Here is a 16,744-nt window from a genome sequence, read left to right as displayed (position 1 = left end):
TAACATGTATGGCATGTACTACTACCTACTTCGGTTAGCATAATAAATAAACTAAATTAAGTGTCTAATTGAACTTTCTCACTAGGGATAAATTGTTTATCAAAACTTGTATGCCATGCATCTATGGAAATTCGCAGAAATATAACTAATGAAACCTTTTCTTTTTGAGGGGGTCATGCAAAAATAGGGAAAATGTGCTGTGTCTATGTGTTTTTGTTTAAGAGTGAAATTGTCAATATGTACCTTCCTTCGCAAAAAATTATAGGCCGACATGAATACAACTAGAGAATATTGACCGCGCACGTCATATTGCCATGCGGTTGGTGTGCTCGGTGGAATGCTGGCAGAGGATGGCCAACTGAAGCATGATCATCAACTTCTTTTCCTCCATGGAGCTAGCTAGGTGACAATAATATTATCTTCTTACAGAAGTTACTCCATCTTTTGTCGCAATGTCTCATCCGTTTCTCAGAATCATCATATGAGAGGCGACATGCTTAGCCAAATCAAAAGAGAACAAAAGTAGGGAAGCGGTGATGCTATGCACAAGGTGGGTAGTACAAAGGCGGAAACTTGTGAATCGAAGGGAGCATAAACTTTACTCAACCAAAAGTGCTAACCATTTGAATAATGCGTACACGTATATCTAGTGCGTTTCATTTCTTTAGAGATAGAGAGATATCCAAAACGGCATCATTTCTCTTTAAAAAATATCTAAAACGGCTACTTTGTATGATTCATTTATGCAATTGCCGGTGACCAACTTATATCAATGGTAATTTATTTGCTCGGAAGCCTTAGGATGCAAGCAATTTCACTTAATAAGTTCAAATTATATGCTAGATCATGCTCAAATAAATATGTTCCTCAAAGAAAGATACCCGAATAAATGGCATCCCGTCACAGAGTATAACCTGCTAACACGTTACCTTCTTGGCACCAAACAAAATCACCATGGTGTCCCACTTTCAAAATGTAAAATCACCATAACTGGACCCACAATCAAGAATCCGGACTCTGACGGGGACCCATACGAAATATATGCCCGAGATACCACTCACCTAACAATGAACAAAATACTAAAATAATAAAGGAAAAGAACATAATTCGCGAGAAGAACAGGGGCGAAAATATTGGCAGTGGCGTCTGCGCGTGTGGGGACGCGACGCGAGGCAAGGAGCGCGGGGCTGGTGGGTTGGCAGGCAGGCGCGGCGAGGGCGAGCTCACCACCACCCTCCCTTCCTCTATAAATGCAGGGGCGCCGAATGCTCCTCAACGCCCTATACTAGCCCGGAGGAGAGGTCAAGGAAGGCGAGCGACGCTCGGGAGGAAGGGCATCCCGCGACAGAGGCGGCGCCCCGCTCCCACCAACTCACACAACCGATCCCCCTCCCCGCCGCGCCGTCGCCGGGGACGCGCGGGGGGCGAGCCGCCAAAATCTAAGGGACCGATCCCCGGGCGTGAGCCGCGAAGCTAGCGGCGGAGAAGAGATCGGGGGCACGCGCTCGCCGGCCCGCATCCTCCTGTTCCGGCCCCAGGTGGAGGGAGGCTAGACGAGAGAGAGAGGTACCCGCTCCCTCCACCCCTGCTTGCCAGGACCCGCGAGACGCTAAAAAAACCGACGGGATTTAGCAACTTGGTGGTTTGGTTCGGCTGTTGCGTGCGTGCGTGGTTTGGTGACATGCGCGGCCGTCTCGTCGTTTTTATTTATTCGATCAATTGCTATTTGATTCTGCGTCCGTGCGCTTGTTCGTGAATCCGTCTTGTCGCTCCGCCGGCGGAGGAATCTGCGCCGCCGTGCGGGGGTTGGTAGATCTGTTCATCCCTGCGTGTGTTTTCGCCGCCGAGGCGTTTGTTCCGGATTATTTTTTTTTGGGCGTGCTCTGTTCCGCTGCAGAGTGGGACGCACGAGCTTTTCTGGATGCTTTTGGTGTTGACATGTGGGCGTAGGGAAGGAGACAGCTTCGTGCTTTCTGCTTGTTTTTCCGGAGCTTTTTTAATCTGTTTTTTTCCAGGATTTCTGGGTCTTTTTTCCCCGCATGGCGTAGTAGATCGATTAATCGCTAATTGGATACCATCTGATGCTCGTCGTTGTTTGATTGTTGCATGGCAGGTACCAGAGCGAGGCGTGCGGTTCAGCCATGTCGACGACGCAAGGGACAGCGTTGAAGTCGGCGCCGATGGGCGCAGGCCGTCGGGCCCGGCAAGGCCGGCCCGTGGCGGCGCCGTACCGTTCCGGGTGGCAAGCCTACGGTGGCGTCTCCCTCGAGGGCAGCGGGTTCCTCGGCGGCGGGCAGCGCACCGAGGAACGCGTAGTGCCGCGGGCGCCCCGCGCGGTGACACGCGACGCTGAGGTCGTCAGGCCGCTGTCGAAGCTCCCTGACAGCAGCATTGGGCTCTACGACCCCTCGTTCGAGCGTGACGCGTGCGGCGTTGGGTTTGTCGCTGAGCTTTCTGGAGATTACAAACGCGAGACTGTGAGTTTCATCGTCAAATAAGTTGATTGCCGTACTGAACTCTTCACGTTCGGGATGTCAATTTTACCTCACTTTTTATCCCAGGTCAATGATGCTATTGAGATGCTTGAGAGAATGGCGCACCGTGGTGCTTGTGGCTGCGAGAAGAACACTGGAGATGGTGCAGGCATCCTGGTTGCTCTGCCACATGACTTCTTCAAAGAGGTGAGCTCCTTCTCAACCAGAAAAAAGAACAATAACAATAATGGAAAAAAGGCAAACAATGTTATTTCCGACTGTTTTCAAGGTTTTGCCTGGGTGTTCATGCAGGTCACAAAGGATGTTGGATTTGAGTTACCGCCACCAGGTGAGTATGCTGTTGGAATGTTCTTCATGCCAACTGATGAAAAGCGTCGCGAGAAAGGCAAAGCTGAGTTTAAGAAGGTTGGTGTAGACAATCAGTAAATTTTACACTCAGTGGCAGTGAGCAATGCTGGATTTTAATGTTGAGTCATTTCTCTGATTAATTTTGTCCATGCAGGTCGCAGAATCACTGGGACATGTTATACTCGGGTGGCGGCCAGTTCCGACTGACAACTCAGACTTGGGTGAATCTGCGCTTGAGACCGAGCCAGCCATTGAGCAGGTTTTCATCACCAAGAGTTCAAGATCAGAGGCTGAGTTTGAGCAACAGGTCATTCCATGAGTTTACAATTTGAAGTTACAGTGCACACGTGATGGATTTGGCTTAACAGTTTTTCACGAACTTTTGCAGCTATATATTCTTAGGAGATTCTCCATCAGGTCTATCCGAGCTGCTCTGGATATTCGGCGTGGAGGAGAGAGGGATTTCTACATGTGCTCTCTATCTTCAAGGTGCTTGCCATCCTCAATTTAAAAGTTTTTGTATGTGCTTTTATTTCATTATATTTCATGGCTGAAAAGGACCAGGGAGTCTCAACTAAGCCCGGTTTTGACAAGACTTTTCATATTGTAAAGGGGGATATAAAGATGCCTTCAGCATGCTCTTAACCAGCCTATTGACATTTTGGTTTATTTATATTCATGTGAGTAATCCTTATTGTATTTCTTGTGAACTTTCCAGGACTATTGTTTACAAGGGCCAGCTTAAGCCGTGCCAACTTAAGGGGTACTACTATGCAGACCTAGGTCATGAAAACTTCACGAGTTATATGGCTCTGGTAAATACAAAACCTTGATACTATTACGCAAAAATGTCATGATCATAGTCGGCGGATGGGAATCAATAATAGCAAGGCCATTGTAAGATCAAGACACGCTCCTGTGCAGGCATCAAACTTTGAATTGTCTTACCGTCACTGCTCTACTCATATGCTATTTCAGTCCTGGTTGTTGATGCCTTAAAGTGAAGTATTAGAATCTCTATTAGTTGATACCCGATAACCATGTTGCAGAGTCCAGCTGCAGTTCTGCTATGGCCGACTGCTATGCCCGACTCTTCAGGATGTGACCTCCGATTAGGTGGTGGGAAGAAAATGTGTTTGGTTTGAGGTAGCTTAGGGCTCCCAACTGTTTTGCATGACATTCTGTGTGACGCTTTCTTTTTGGTAGTGTTAGTGCTTCATTCTGATGGTCTATTCAGCATCTTAAAGCTGCAAAATATGGCTATAATACTATTCTAAAAGCCATACATTCAAACAGGTTCACTCAAGGTTCTCCACGAACACCTTTCCCAGCTGGGACCGTGCGCAGCCAATGCGTGTTTTAGGCCATAATGGAGAGATCAATACCCTTAGAGGAAACAAGAACTGGTAATCTCGCTAAACCTTTTCCCTCTGCTGGTACCATTTTTTGTTTGGTGCGAACATGATCATCTCCATATTCTTATGTTGTTTGGATTTAATTGTCCTCATCTTGCCTCTAAGTTCACTCGATTTATGATAGGATGACAGCACGTGAGGGTCTCTTAGAGGCTGAGAAGCTTGGCTTATCAAAGGAGCAGTTGTCGATAATTCTACCAATTGTGGATGCTACCTCTTCAGACTCAGGTAGGAACTCATTGTCTGAGTGTTAAATGTTCTGCAGTTAAGCTTGGCAAATGAAAATCAGTAAATTGCCTATCTTTTGGAAACTTATTGATTGGAATATGTGAACTGTAGGTGCATTTGATAATGTTCTTGAGCTTCTTGTCCGAGGTGGGCGAAGCCTGCCAGAAGCTGTGATGATGATGATCCCTGAGGCATGGCAGAATGATGCAAATATGGATCCTGAAAAGAAAGCTCTCTATGAATTTCTGTCAGCACTTATGGAGCCTTGGGATGGACCTGCTCTAATATCTTGTAAATATATTTGACCCACTTTCCTTTTCTGATCTTACTTCTGATTATTACTTGATCTAACTTAGTTTCTCCTCTAGTTACTGATGGCCGCTACCTTGGAGCTACCCTGGACCGCAATGGTTTGAGGCCTGGTCGATTTTATGTGACCCACAGTGGACGCGTGATCATGGGTAGTGAAGTTGGCGTTGTTGATGTTCCTCCTGAAGATGTACTGAGAAAGGGCAGGCTAAACCCTGGAATGATGCTATTGGTTGATTTTGAGAATCACACAGTAGTGGATGATGAAGCTCTGAAATCACAGTATTCTAAAGCTCACCCATATGGTGAATGGCTCAAGAAACAAAAACTATGCCTTAAAGACATTGTAGAATCTGTGCCTGAAGTGGATAGAGTTGCTCCAAGCATTTCTAGCTCTTTTTCAGTAAGTCGTTCACCATGATTCAACATTATTTATCTAATTGGGATATAACTTTAACTATGTTACTGATGGCAACTTGGGTCAAACATAAGTAACAGTACTTATTTCCTTTACAATATGGTGCAGCAAAAGAATGTGGCCAAGGAGAGTGTTGGTGTCAATGGAATTATGACCCCACTGAAGGCCTTTGGGTAAGCAAGTGTTTCATTATATTTGATTACTGTTTCAGTTTTTGCTGTATGCTTATTCATCTGACCAACTCCAGGTACACGGTAGAAGCCCTGGAAATGTTGTTGCTGCCAATGGCAAAGGATGGAACGGAAGCTCTTGGCTCCATGGGAAACGATACGCCCCTTGCAGTGATGTCAAACAGGGAGAAGCTGACTTTTGAGTACTTCAAGCAGATGTTTGCACAAGTTACAAACCCACCAATTGATCCCATTAGAGAGAAAATCGTAACATCTATGGAGTGTATGATTGGCCCAGAAGGTGACTTGCTGGAAACAACTGAAAAACAATGCAACCGCCTTGCCCTTAAAGGTCCTTTGGTTTCTATTGATGAAATGGAAGCTATAAAAAAGATGAATTACCGTGGTTGGCGAAGCAAGGTGCTTGACATAACTTATCCGAAGAAGTCTGGAAGGAAGGGCCTGGAAGAGACTTTGGACAGAATTTGCGCTGAAGCTCGTGAAGCCTTACGCCAAGGCTACACTATTTTGGTTCTCTCAGATAGAGGTTAGAAATTTTACTTACAGTAGATTATTTTTGTTGTATATGACTATATACGCTAATCATCCAACAGTTAATCAAACAGAATGCAGCCAACAAATTTGTTATAAGCCTACAAACATTAGTATAACTGCCTTACAACTTGAGTATCATTGGTTTATCTGTTACTCTTTTCATTTGCTCAATGTGTCGAAGTTTTCCTATTTTTTAGCTTGAAAACAGCTCCTTTGCGATTCAATTCCTATGACAGTCCATCAAAGTTTCAAGCCTTTGAAATCTGATTTTTATTGTTTTGCGTAAATTTCCTATGCAGGATTTTCCTCAGACCGTGTTGCTGCCAGTTCTCTCTTAGCAGTTGGAGCAGTACATCAGCACCTTGTTGCGAATCTTGAGAGGACACGCATAGGATTGTTGGTTGAGTCCGCTGAACCTCGTGAAGTGCACCATTTCTGCACCCTGGTTGGATTTGGTGCTGATGCAATATGCCCGTATCTGGCTATTGAAGCAATTTGGTGCTTGCAGAAGGATGGGAAGATTCCTCCTAACAGTGATGAGCAACCCTACTCAAAGGAAGAGCTGGTGAAGAAGTATTTCTATGCTTCAAACTATGGAATGATGAAAGTTCTTGCAAAGATGGGAATATCCACCCTTGCGTCCTACAAAGGTGCTCAGATTTTTGAAGCTCTTGGTCTTTCTTCTGAAGTAATTGGCAAGTGTTTTGAAGGTACACCTAGCAGAATTGAGGGTGCAACATTTGAAATGCTTGCACGAGATGCTCTCCGTCTTCATGAGTTAGCTTTCCCATCAAGAACCCCTCCACCTGGCAGTGCAGATGCAAAGGCACTTCCCAACCCAGGGGATTACCACTGGAGGAAAAATGGTGAAGTCCACCTCAACGACCCACTTGCAATTGGAAAATTACAAGAAGCAGCTCGGGTTAACAGCCGGGCAGCATACAAAGAATATTCAAAGCGAATTCAGGAGCTCAACAAGACCTGCAATCTCCGTGGCATGCTGAAATTTAAAGATATCACTGGCAAGATATCTTTGGACGAGGTTGAACCTGCAAGTGAAATAGTGAAACGTTTTTGTACTGGTGCAATGAGTTATGGGTCAATTTCATTGGAAGCACATACTGCCCTTGCTATGGCCATGAACAAACTTGGAGGAAAATCTAATACAGGTATGTTCTCATCCATATGTGTCATTTCTCTGTTAGTAATGTGACGAATTTATTGTATTTTGTTTGGCACATTAGCTCCAAAGAGAACCCTGCTAAACAAACTTAGGACAGTATGAACTATCTTCTAATTTTTGTTAGACTGACGTGCTGTCATTCTTTTTCCCTGAAACATGAGTGGCATGCCATCTATCTTTTATTATCTTGTCTGTCCTTTGCACTAACATTTTAGACACGATAATGTATAAAACTATACTGAAGTTGCTGCTATCAAATTAAATTAATTCGTTGCATATCTGCTCTATCTAGATGGACTTATCCCATGCCTTCTGTTAACCTTTTCATCTTCCCATTGACGTCAAATATTGGCTTCTGAAAAATATTATCCCAATTTGCTTGTTATAATTTATTGCAAGATATGTTTTTCCTTTTTATTATTTTTTAAAACGTTACCCGCCTGCAAACTGATAAGGACATCGGCTATAAGTTGCTGGGGTTCAGTTAGAAGCACTTGATAATTTTCCTCCTAACAGCATGCATGTGGTATTCCCTTTTCGAATTTTGATTATAACCCCTTTAATTTAGTGCCTTGTATTGTAGTTAAGGAACATGGACTTGTGTTCTTAAGCACATTTCTAGATCTTAATATTAAAATCTTTAATCCCAAGTCTTAACCTACGTGACCAATTGCACTTATGCTGATATATCTGTGCAGGTGAGGGAGGGGAACAGCCCTCTCGTATGGAACCGCTTCCTGATGGTTCAATGAACCCAAGACGAAGTGCCATCAAGCAAGTTGCTAGTGGACGGTTTGGAGTTTCCAGCTATTACCTGACTAATGCAGATGAGCTGCAGATTAAAATGGCTCAGGTACCGTGTCAAAATTATGTACTATGCAGCCACTAAAATGATTACTTTCTGTTCAAAGAACATGTCTTACATATTTCACGTTGAATTCTCTTTAACTTATATGTAATTTATATAGGGTGCCAAGCCTGGTGAAGGTGGTGAGCTTCCAGGTCACAAGGTTATTGGTGACATTGCTGTCACAAGACATTCTACAGCTGGTGTAGGACTCATTAGCCCTCCTCCTCATCACGATATATATTCAATTGAGGATCTTGCACAGCTTATACATGATCTTAAGGTATAAATCATCAAATATAGCAATATTGTTTTCTTGCTTGCTTGTTTCTGTGCTGGATTTAATTCTTTTTACATGCTCATTTTCTTACAACCTGCAAAGTTCTTTCAATCTTAATTTTCATGTATCACTTGCTTACGGTGCTACTTTTTACTGGTGGACTTGCACGGTTGTTTTCGTGCATTTCCAACTTTCAAATGTTGTTCAGTGATATTGATATTTTTGTTGTTGTGCAGAATTCAAACCCTGGAGCCCGTATCAGTGTCAAACTAGTCTCTGAGGCTGGAGTGGGAGTTGTTGCAAGTGGTGTTGTAAAAGGACACGCAGATCATGTTCTTATTTCTGGACATGATGGAGGCACAGGAGCTTCAAGATGGACAGGTATCAAGAATGCTGGACTTCCATGGGAACTTGGATTGGCTGAGACGCATCAAACTCTAGTAGCAAATGGGCTTCGTGGTCGAGCTGTTCTGCAAACAGATGGACAGTTAAAGACTGGTAGAGATGTTGCTGTTGCTTGCTTGCTTGGTGCAGAGGAATTTGGTTTTAGCACTGCCCCACTGATCACACTTGGCTGTATTATGATGCGAAAATGCCACATGAACACTTGTCCTGTTGGTATAGCTACTCAAGACCCAGTGCTTCGAGAAAAGTTTGCTGGAGAACCAGAACATGTAATTAACTTTTTCTTTATGCTCGCCGAGGAGCTAAGAGAAATCATGGCAAACCTTGGGTTCCGCACCATTACTGAAATGGTTGGACGATCTGATATGCTTGAGGTTGATCCAGAAGTAGTGAAGAGCAACGAGAAACTTGAGAACATTGACCTCTCACTGATCTTGAAGCCAGCTGCAGAGATTCGTCCAGGTGCTGCTCAGTACTGTGTTGAGAAGCAAGATCATGGCCTTGACATGGCATTAGATAACAAACTAATAGATTTGTCAAGAACTGCTATTGAAAAGCAAGTTCGTGTGTTCATTGAGACTCCAATTCAGAACACGAATCGAGCAGTTGGAACCATGCTCAGTCATGAAGTCACTAAACGTTATCACATGAATGGATTGCCTGCTGGTACAATTCATGTGAAGTTCACTGGAAGTGCTGGCCAAAGTTTTGGCGCTTTTCTCTGTCCTGGAATCACTCTTGAATTAGAAGGAGACAGCAATGATTATGTTGGTAAAGGATTGTCTGGTGGAAAAATTGTTGTGTACCCACCAAGGAACAGTTCATTTAGTCCAGAGGACAATATTGTCATTGGTAATGTAGCTCTATATGGTGCTACCAAGGGAGAGGCATACTTCAATGGTATGGCAGCAGAAAGGTTTTGTGTTCGCAACTCAGGTGCTCAAGCAGTAGTTGAAGGAATTGGAGATCATGGATGCGAGTACATGACTGGAGGTACTGTGGTTATCCTTGGAAAAACTGGACGTAACTTTGCTGCTGGAATGAGTGGAGGCATTGCTTATGTTTACGATGTTGATGGGAAATTCAGTGCCCGCTGCAACAATGAGTTAGTTGATCTATATCATGTGGAGGAAGAGGATGACATCATCACATTGAAAATGATGATTGAACAACATAGACGTAACACCGAGAGTGTTTTAGCTAGAGACATACTCTCTGATTTTGATAACCTTCTTCCAAAATTTGTAAAAGTATACCCAAGGGATTATAAGAGGGTTTTGGAAAACATGAAAGTGGAAAAAGCTGCGGCTAAGCACACAAAGGATCCTAAGATGACAAATGGTATTTCTGTGACAACTAAGGTGAGATACATTTTCAAGTGATAATTCTGTTTTATGTTTCATATCACAAATTCCTTCCGAAGGTACTGCAAGTAACTTGCTAAAAGTGTCCATTTTATTTAGGATTTCACAGTTCAATAGAGAATTAACCCGATTTGCAAATATTTGCCCATCAGAAACAGCTAATAATGTAATTCCAATTCTCTGGAAGCTACTAATTGTATCAACTTTCTTGTACAGAAAGTACAACCTGATCAGTCTGCTAGCCGACCAACACGTGTTGCCAATGCCAAAAAGTACCGAGGTTTCATTACATATGAGCGAGAGAGTATTTCTTACCGAGATCCAAAAGAGCGTGTTAAAGATTGGAAGGAAGTTGCAATTGAGTCAACACCTGGCCCACTATTAAACACACAATCTGCTCGCTGTATGGATTGTGGCACTCCTTTCTGTCATCAGGTGAGATAGTAGTTTTTGTTATTTTTGTTTAAGGTTGTTGGTTCTCTTTCCATCATAGTTAAGGATTTACTTTATTCAGTTGCTGAATTGGACAAGTTTTCTCAAAAAAGTTTTTGTTTCTATGTTACTTCTGTGATTCAACTTGTTTTTCCTACTCTTATCCAATGGAATGATAACAATTCATAACTCCTTGTAACTTTTTTCTCACAGGAAAGCTCAGGTGCTGGCTGTCCTCTTGGAAATAAGATCCCAGAGTTCAATGAATTAGTTCACCAGAATAGATGGCGCGAAGCATTGGATCGATTACTTGAGACAAACAATTTCCCAGAATTTACTGGACGAGTTTGCCCTGCTCCTTGTGAGGGATCATGTGTTCTTGGGATCATCGAAAATCCAGTGTCTATCAAAAGCATAGAATGTGCAATCATAGACAAAGGTTTTGAAGAGGGATGGATGGTACCACGGCCTCCACTTCAAAGAACTGGGTATTTACTTTTACGCTTTTGATGACTTTGATTAATTTCTCTAAATTTCTGTTACTTTTAGTTGCATTGCTATGTAGTATCCAAGTTACGATCATTTACAATGTAATGTTCCTATTGCAGAAAGAAGGTGGCCATTGTTGGCAGTGGACCATCTGGTTTGGCTGCTGCGGATCAACTAAACAAAATGGGCCATTTTGTAACTGTGTTTGAACGAGCCGACCGCATTGGAGGTTTAATGATGTATGGTGTGCCAAACATGAAGACAGACAAGATCGGCATTGTTCAACGCCGTGTTAATTTAATGGCTGAAGAGGGTGTCACTTTTGTGGTGAATGCCAATGTTGGTAGTGATCCTTTATACTCAATTGACCGTCTACGTTCTGAGAATGACGCAGTTATTTTGGCTTGTGGAGCAACAAAACCAAGGTAACAGATTTAAGACGCTCTAAAATTTTTAATTTATACTGGCTCCTAAATGTTACCTGCATAATGTTTATAAGTACAACATTCTTAAGTGCAACAAAAATAGCATGATGTAAAAAAATACTTCAAATAGTTGCAATGCCTTATTAATATGTCCTTTGATTCTAACATGAAGCTGTCCTTGGACAGAGATCTCACAATTCCTGGACGTGAGCTATCAGGAGTTCATTTTGCAATGGAATTTCTGCACGCAAATACCAAAAGTTTACTGGACAGCAACCTTGAGGATGGTAAGTACATATCTGCCAAGGGGAAAAAGGTGGTGGTTATTGGTGGAGGTGATACAGGCACAGATTGCATTGGTACATCTATTAGGCATGGTTGCAGCAGCCTTGTAAATCTCGAACTTCTGACTAAACCACCGAGCAAGAGAGCTGCTGACAACCCATGGCCGCAGGTAAATATCTCTCATTTATGTAATTTATCACATTTATAAGAGTAATGCATACCATTTTTGTTAGATTACTGAATGCAGGACTGTTCCAGCTTTGGGTTCTTATTAGTTTATTTCTCCTTTTGCCTGTAGTGGCCAAGAATTTTCCGTGTTGACTATGGGCATCAAGAAGCTGCTACCAAGTTCGGGAAGGATCCAAGAACTTATGAAGTCATGACAAAGCGTTTTCTTGGTGATGAAAATGGCAAGGTGAAGGCCCTTGAGGTAGTGCGTGTGAAGTGGGAGAAAGTAGATGGAAGATTTCAACTCAAGGAGATCCAAGGATCAGAAGAAATCATCGAGGCAGATCTCGTCCTCCTAGCTATGGGATTCCTGGGCCCTGAAGCGGTTAGTACCTCTCAAATCTGTTCTAGTGGCTAAAAGTAACACCTATGAGAAATATCTGCCAATTAACAGTCTTGTCTTCCTGCAGACTATCGCTGAAAAACTGGGTCTGGAGAAGGACAACCGATCAAACTTCAAAGCCCAGTTTGGAGACTTTGCCACCAGTGTTGATGGCGTCTTTGCAGCCGGGGACTGCAGACGCGGACAATCATTGGTGGTTTGGGCCATCACGGAGGGGCGGCAGGCTGCTGCAGCGGTAGACAAGTACTTGACAAGGACCGATCAGAATGCTGCAGGCGACATCACCCCTTCCGGCGCAGGTCTCGTTCAGCCAGTTGCTGCATAAACTGAATCATGTTCTAGGTTCTCGTTAGGATATCCTGTGATTGATCACATCAAACGGTGTTCTCTTAGTTGTCTAAGAAGCAGATAATGCCCGGGCTCATTAAGGAAGAGAGCCCTTCTATATTTTGATGATAGATAAACAGTTGGAAGTTTTGGTGGCTATTGTTTCTTCATCTTTTCCAGATATATGTTTTGCATGTTGGGATGTGGTTTTGTAGTCCGAATAATGTACAGTCTTTCCGTTGAATTAATAGATGTAAATTTGTCGGGTAATTTGGCATCTATATTCTGCGTATGTGGAAGGGCAACATGGGGCACCACAGTCCGCGACTTCGCTGAGAGTTTCACATCTTTCAGTGTCTGATGGTCATGGCGGTGTACTCTTAATTCTTACTAGAACGTGTTCTGGTGCGTAGAAATAACCTGAAGAGTAACAGCCGTCGCCTGGTTTTTTAGATGCTTGGATACTTTGCACGGTCTGTCTGTTAACTGCGCTGTCTGGACTTATAAGCTGGCTGAAAAGTTGAAACGGCTGATTTGTTATGAGAGAAAAATACTGTTCGGTGGCTGATAAGCTGAAGCGAACAGAGCCACGCGTGTCTCCTGCTCTCGTGCAGTTACATGTAACGCCCGCTGATTCGTGATCGAGTTAACCCACCATACTTGACCATTGTAGTCCCTTTGAAATTTTCAGAACTCAGGATCTAATGTGGATTAAGATAAAAAAACATAGCAGGTTGTTTAATGAACAAAACAGAAGTGGCAGAACAGACTATATAGAACTGAGTTCTCTTCAACACCCATAGAGTAAGTAGATCACCTGTGGCTCACTAGTCACAACGCAAAGCTTGGAAGTTGGAACCGATCCTTTAAGAGCAACTTCAAGAGTACTCTAAAAAATTCTTCCTCAAAACTATGTATTAGGGGTTCTTCCAAAAAAAATTTCCCCCAAAAACATATCAATCTATAGCAGATCGCTAATAAATAGCCCCCAATATTTTAAAATAGGCCACGTCATCATATTGGACCCATCGGAAGTGACGTGCGAGCGTGCGGGAATCAGGATTGGGGGAGGAATGCCAACACTAAAATGTACACGGTGGTAGGCTATCTTTTAGCGTTGCTAAAAAATTGTTTAGGGTTGCTAAAAAATTGAGGAAGATTTGGATGAATTGTTGGAATTCATTTTTTCTCCTTTTTCCCTTAAAAAAAATATTAGGGTAAGATTAGCAGGCTCTTGAAGTTGCTCTAACACCCCGAGAATTGCATTTCCGCTTCATCTTCCCCGGTTTAGTTGGTTTGGAGGTAGTGCGTCGCCCGCACAAGCGATCCGCTCAGCTTCAAGGAAACTCAAAACGCCCCCTGCCTTTCCAGAAAAGGGCCCGCATCGATCACACAACAAAACGTTACCAGGAATCCTGACCAACGCATCCGTTCCCGCCCGGCCCGTCGGGTCGCCGGCACCACGCGGTCGGGTCGCCATCGATCACCCGTCGTCAAAGGCTCAAAGCTCCAATCGAGGCGAAACGCAGGAGGTCCGCCCCGTCCTTCACGGCCTCCGGGCAGCGCCGTGGACAGGCAACTTCGCTTCGACCACCAGCGTGCGTGGCAGTTACCACCCAGGTCCCGGTCTCCCCCGCCCCCCCCAAGACGACGACGGAAAGCGAAGTGAAAAGGGACACGTATCACACCAGGCGGACCTCGGTCACGCGCGCACTGCCCCCTCGGCTCCGAGTTCAGTCCCCGTCGACCGCGAGCAGCAGCCCTGGTCTACACGCCGTGCTGCGCACGTCCTTTTTACTACTCGGTTGAACGAGTCCTCCCCCTTCGCCACGCCACGGGGCACGGCACGCGCGCACCATTTAACCGCCCGGGCCAGCACCCGACCACCACCACCAGGCCGCAGCGCAGCAGCTGAGCAGCAGCCGCCGCCTTTGCCTCCGGCGGCCTCGTCCCGTCTCACTTCCTCGTAACTAAATCACTTGGCCAGTCAGTCCCGCTCCACGCACAGCACAGCACGGACATGGGCAACGCCGTGGCGTCCGCGGGGAGGCGTCGTCGTCCCAAGAACGACGACGCCACCGAGGCCGCGGCTTCTTATGCCGCGGCGCCGAGGCGCGCGTCCGTCATGCCACTGAAGCAGCGGGACGACTCTGAGCAGGAGGAAACGACGCGGGCGAGGCGAGTCTCGAGGTCGGGCGGCGCCGTGGATGACGACGCCGCCGCCAGCAAGGCCCCGGCCGCCACGGTGGCGACGGTGAAGATCGTGCTGAGGAGGAAGGACGCGGAGGCGCTGGTGGCGAGGCTGAACGCGCAGAGCGCGCGGGAGCGCAAGGATAGGATGGCTGAGATCAAGGCCGAGCTCCGGGCGGGGGAGTGCTGCGGCGGCGGCGGCGGCGCGAGCCCGGTGTCGTGCCGGGACGCGTGGAGGCCGCGGCTCGCGCCGATAAATGAGAACTAGTTTTTTAGTGTTCTTCGTTGCTGCTACGGTTGAGTAGTTGTTGGTCACCCGACCAGGTGCTGTACGTGCAGTGGGAAGAGGTGGCAACCAGTCGGATCAGAACAGCATACATGTTCGCTGCAGTATTATGATCGATGTGTATCTCTGGTTCATTAACAAAATCATTAGTGGAGTTTGATTTTCAGTTAGAACGGAGAACAACCGGATCTGCATCCGGGAACTGGATAAGATAAAGTGAAGTTCAGGTTCCGAGGACATGATCTGGAGGCCATCTCGCCTCATTGCCATCACTAATTGCTACAGTATTGTAGCTTCGTCCGGAGGTTTAGGGGTGTTTGGTTCCACGGACTAAAATTTAGTTCCTATCATATCAAATATTTAGATACTAATTATAAGTATTAAATATAAATTAATTACAAAATCAATTGCGCAGATGGAGGTTAATTCGCGAGACAAATATATTAAGCATAAACTTCAATCCGTGGAACCAAACACCCTATTAGATGCGATAGGGAGATCGCCGCCGTCCCTCGTGACGAAGGTCGAACAAGCATCAAGAGCTCAGTATGATCCCGGTCTTTCTTCTCGTCAAATGATTTTTTTTGAAATAAACTCGTCAAATAATTTAGATTTGGTATTTCTTGTAAATTAAAAATGGCAGCCAGCCCGGTCCGGCCCAACAGAGGCACGAAAACTATTGTAAGCACGTTTTTTGGACCCAAAATATTTTGGACTTTTTATCGACCCAATCTGAATTATGCTCAACTAGTCAAATCTAGGTGCTCCTCGGCTCCACCGTGTGCCTCCTTGAGCCCTCTCCACCTGACTGCATTTGTTCGTCTCCAGCGGCCGGAGCTACCAAATCTCCACACCTAAACTCTAAATCTCCTGACATCTCCCAATTTCATTAATTTTTTTGATGACTTGCGGATTTTTAAGATGCAAGTCATCTTACATGGAGCACATCAATTTATATTTTTTTTGCGACTATAGCAAATCAATTTATATTAACAGTGTCAAACAGATAGGAAACCCGGTAGTGTTCTTGATGGTTGGTCGTTTACAAATCCCGATAGCTTTGCTTCGCATTTCCTGTCATCAGCTGTCGCAAACATAACGAAAAAAAATCTACTTTTCCTCTCTCACCTATTCACTTTGTCCACTTTAACTACTTTGTCCACTTAACCTTCCGAATAAAATTACGCTCACTTTAGTCCTCCCAACTATTTCATTTGGTCCAATCAACATGCTCTAAATTCTTCAACACACTTTGACTTGCTTAGTAAGACCTGAGTGTACTTTTTCCGAGTTCACTTCATGTCAGACCAAATTGGGAGGGAAAGAATGTTGCCATTGTTATAGCCATAACCAAATAGCTACTACCTAATATTAGCCAAACTCTCCTAACTTTATGGTCAAGAGTGGTGAGGTGTAGGAATGTTGCTACCGATCAAATATGTTTGTACTAAGGGCTCGTTTGGTGCGGTTTAAGGAGGCCTCAGCTTCGGCACTGTAGTGCATCATAGCACGTGCCGAAGCCGAGGGGAGAGCCACTTTTTCCGGCTTCCCCTCTTCCCAGTTTATTTTTTACCTCGGTTTGCGTTTTGGCTTCGTGTTACAGTGCAGCACAGTAGCGCTACAGTACGTGCGTCGGAGAAGTTGAAGCCCCTTAAGCCCTACCAAAAAGGCCCTAACTCAATTCCAAGATTCGCTGCCTTTCATTAAAAGAACACTAACTCT

The 16,744-nt window shown here is 44.7% G+C and overlaps 2 protein-coding genes across 3 annotated transcripts; both read left to right on the top strand.

The window, feature by feature from the left end:
- Window positions 1-1,268: 1,268 nt before the first annotated feature.
- Window positions 1,269-12,816, top strand: LOC117857834 (glutamate synthase 1 [NADH], chloroplastic). Of its 2 annotated transcripts, XM_034740709.2 has the most exons (23): window positions 1,269-1,566; window positions 2,114-2,477; window positions 2,562-2,681; window positions 2,787-2,900; window positions 2,998-3,150; window positions 3,232-3,332; window positions 3,562-3,658; window positions 4,140-4,249; window positions 4,383-4,486; window positions 4,598-4,777; window positions 4,855-5,198; window positions 5,322-5,386; window positions 5,461-5,930; window positions 6,238-7,107; window positions 7,820-7,974; window positions 8,090-8,251; window positions 8,485-10,014; window positions 10,234-10,452; window positions 10,663-10,937; window positions 11,058-11,363; window positions 11,550-11,817; window positions 11,947-12,201; window positions 12,287-12,816. In XM_034740709.2, the coding sequence occupies exons 2-23, from the start codon at window positions 2,142-2,144 to the stop codon at window positions 12,542-12,544; spliced, it is 6,492 nt and encodes a 2,163-aa protein (XP_034596600.1). In that variant the 5' UTR covers window positions 1,269-1,566; window positions 2,114-2,141; the 3' UTR covers window positions 12,545-12,816. The 2 variants fall into 2 exon arrangements, with proteins under 2 accessions (XP_034596600.1, XP_034596602.1); XM_034740711.2 differs by lacking the exons at window positions 1,269-1,566; window positions 2,114-2,477; window positions 2,562-2,681; ... (2 more) ...; window positions 3,232-3,332; window positions 3,562-3,658 and adding an exon at window positions 3,905-3,989.
- A 1,110-nt stretch (window positions 12,817-13,926) lies between these two features.
- On the top strand, window positions 13,927-15,259 carry LOC117858370 (uncharacterized). Its single transcript, XM_034741428.2, has one exon. The coding sequence runs from the start codon at window positions 14,567-14,569 to the stop codon at window positions 15,002-15,004; it is 438 nt and encodes a 145-aa protein (XP_034597319.1). The 5' UTR covers window positions 13,927-14,566; the 3' UTR covers window positions 15,005-15,259.
- The last annotated feature ends 1,485 nt before the right edge of the window (window positions 15,260-16,744 follow it).

Source organism: Setaria viridis, chromosome 5, assembly GCF_005286985.2.
Source record: "Setaria viridis chromosome 5, Setaria_viridis_v4.0, whole genome shotgun sequence".
Taxonomy (NCBI): Eukaryota; Viridiplantae; Streptophyta; class Magnoliopsida; order Poales; family Poaceae; genus Setaria; species Setaria viridis.
This window is presented reverse-complemented; position numbering and strand designations above follow the sequence as displayed.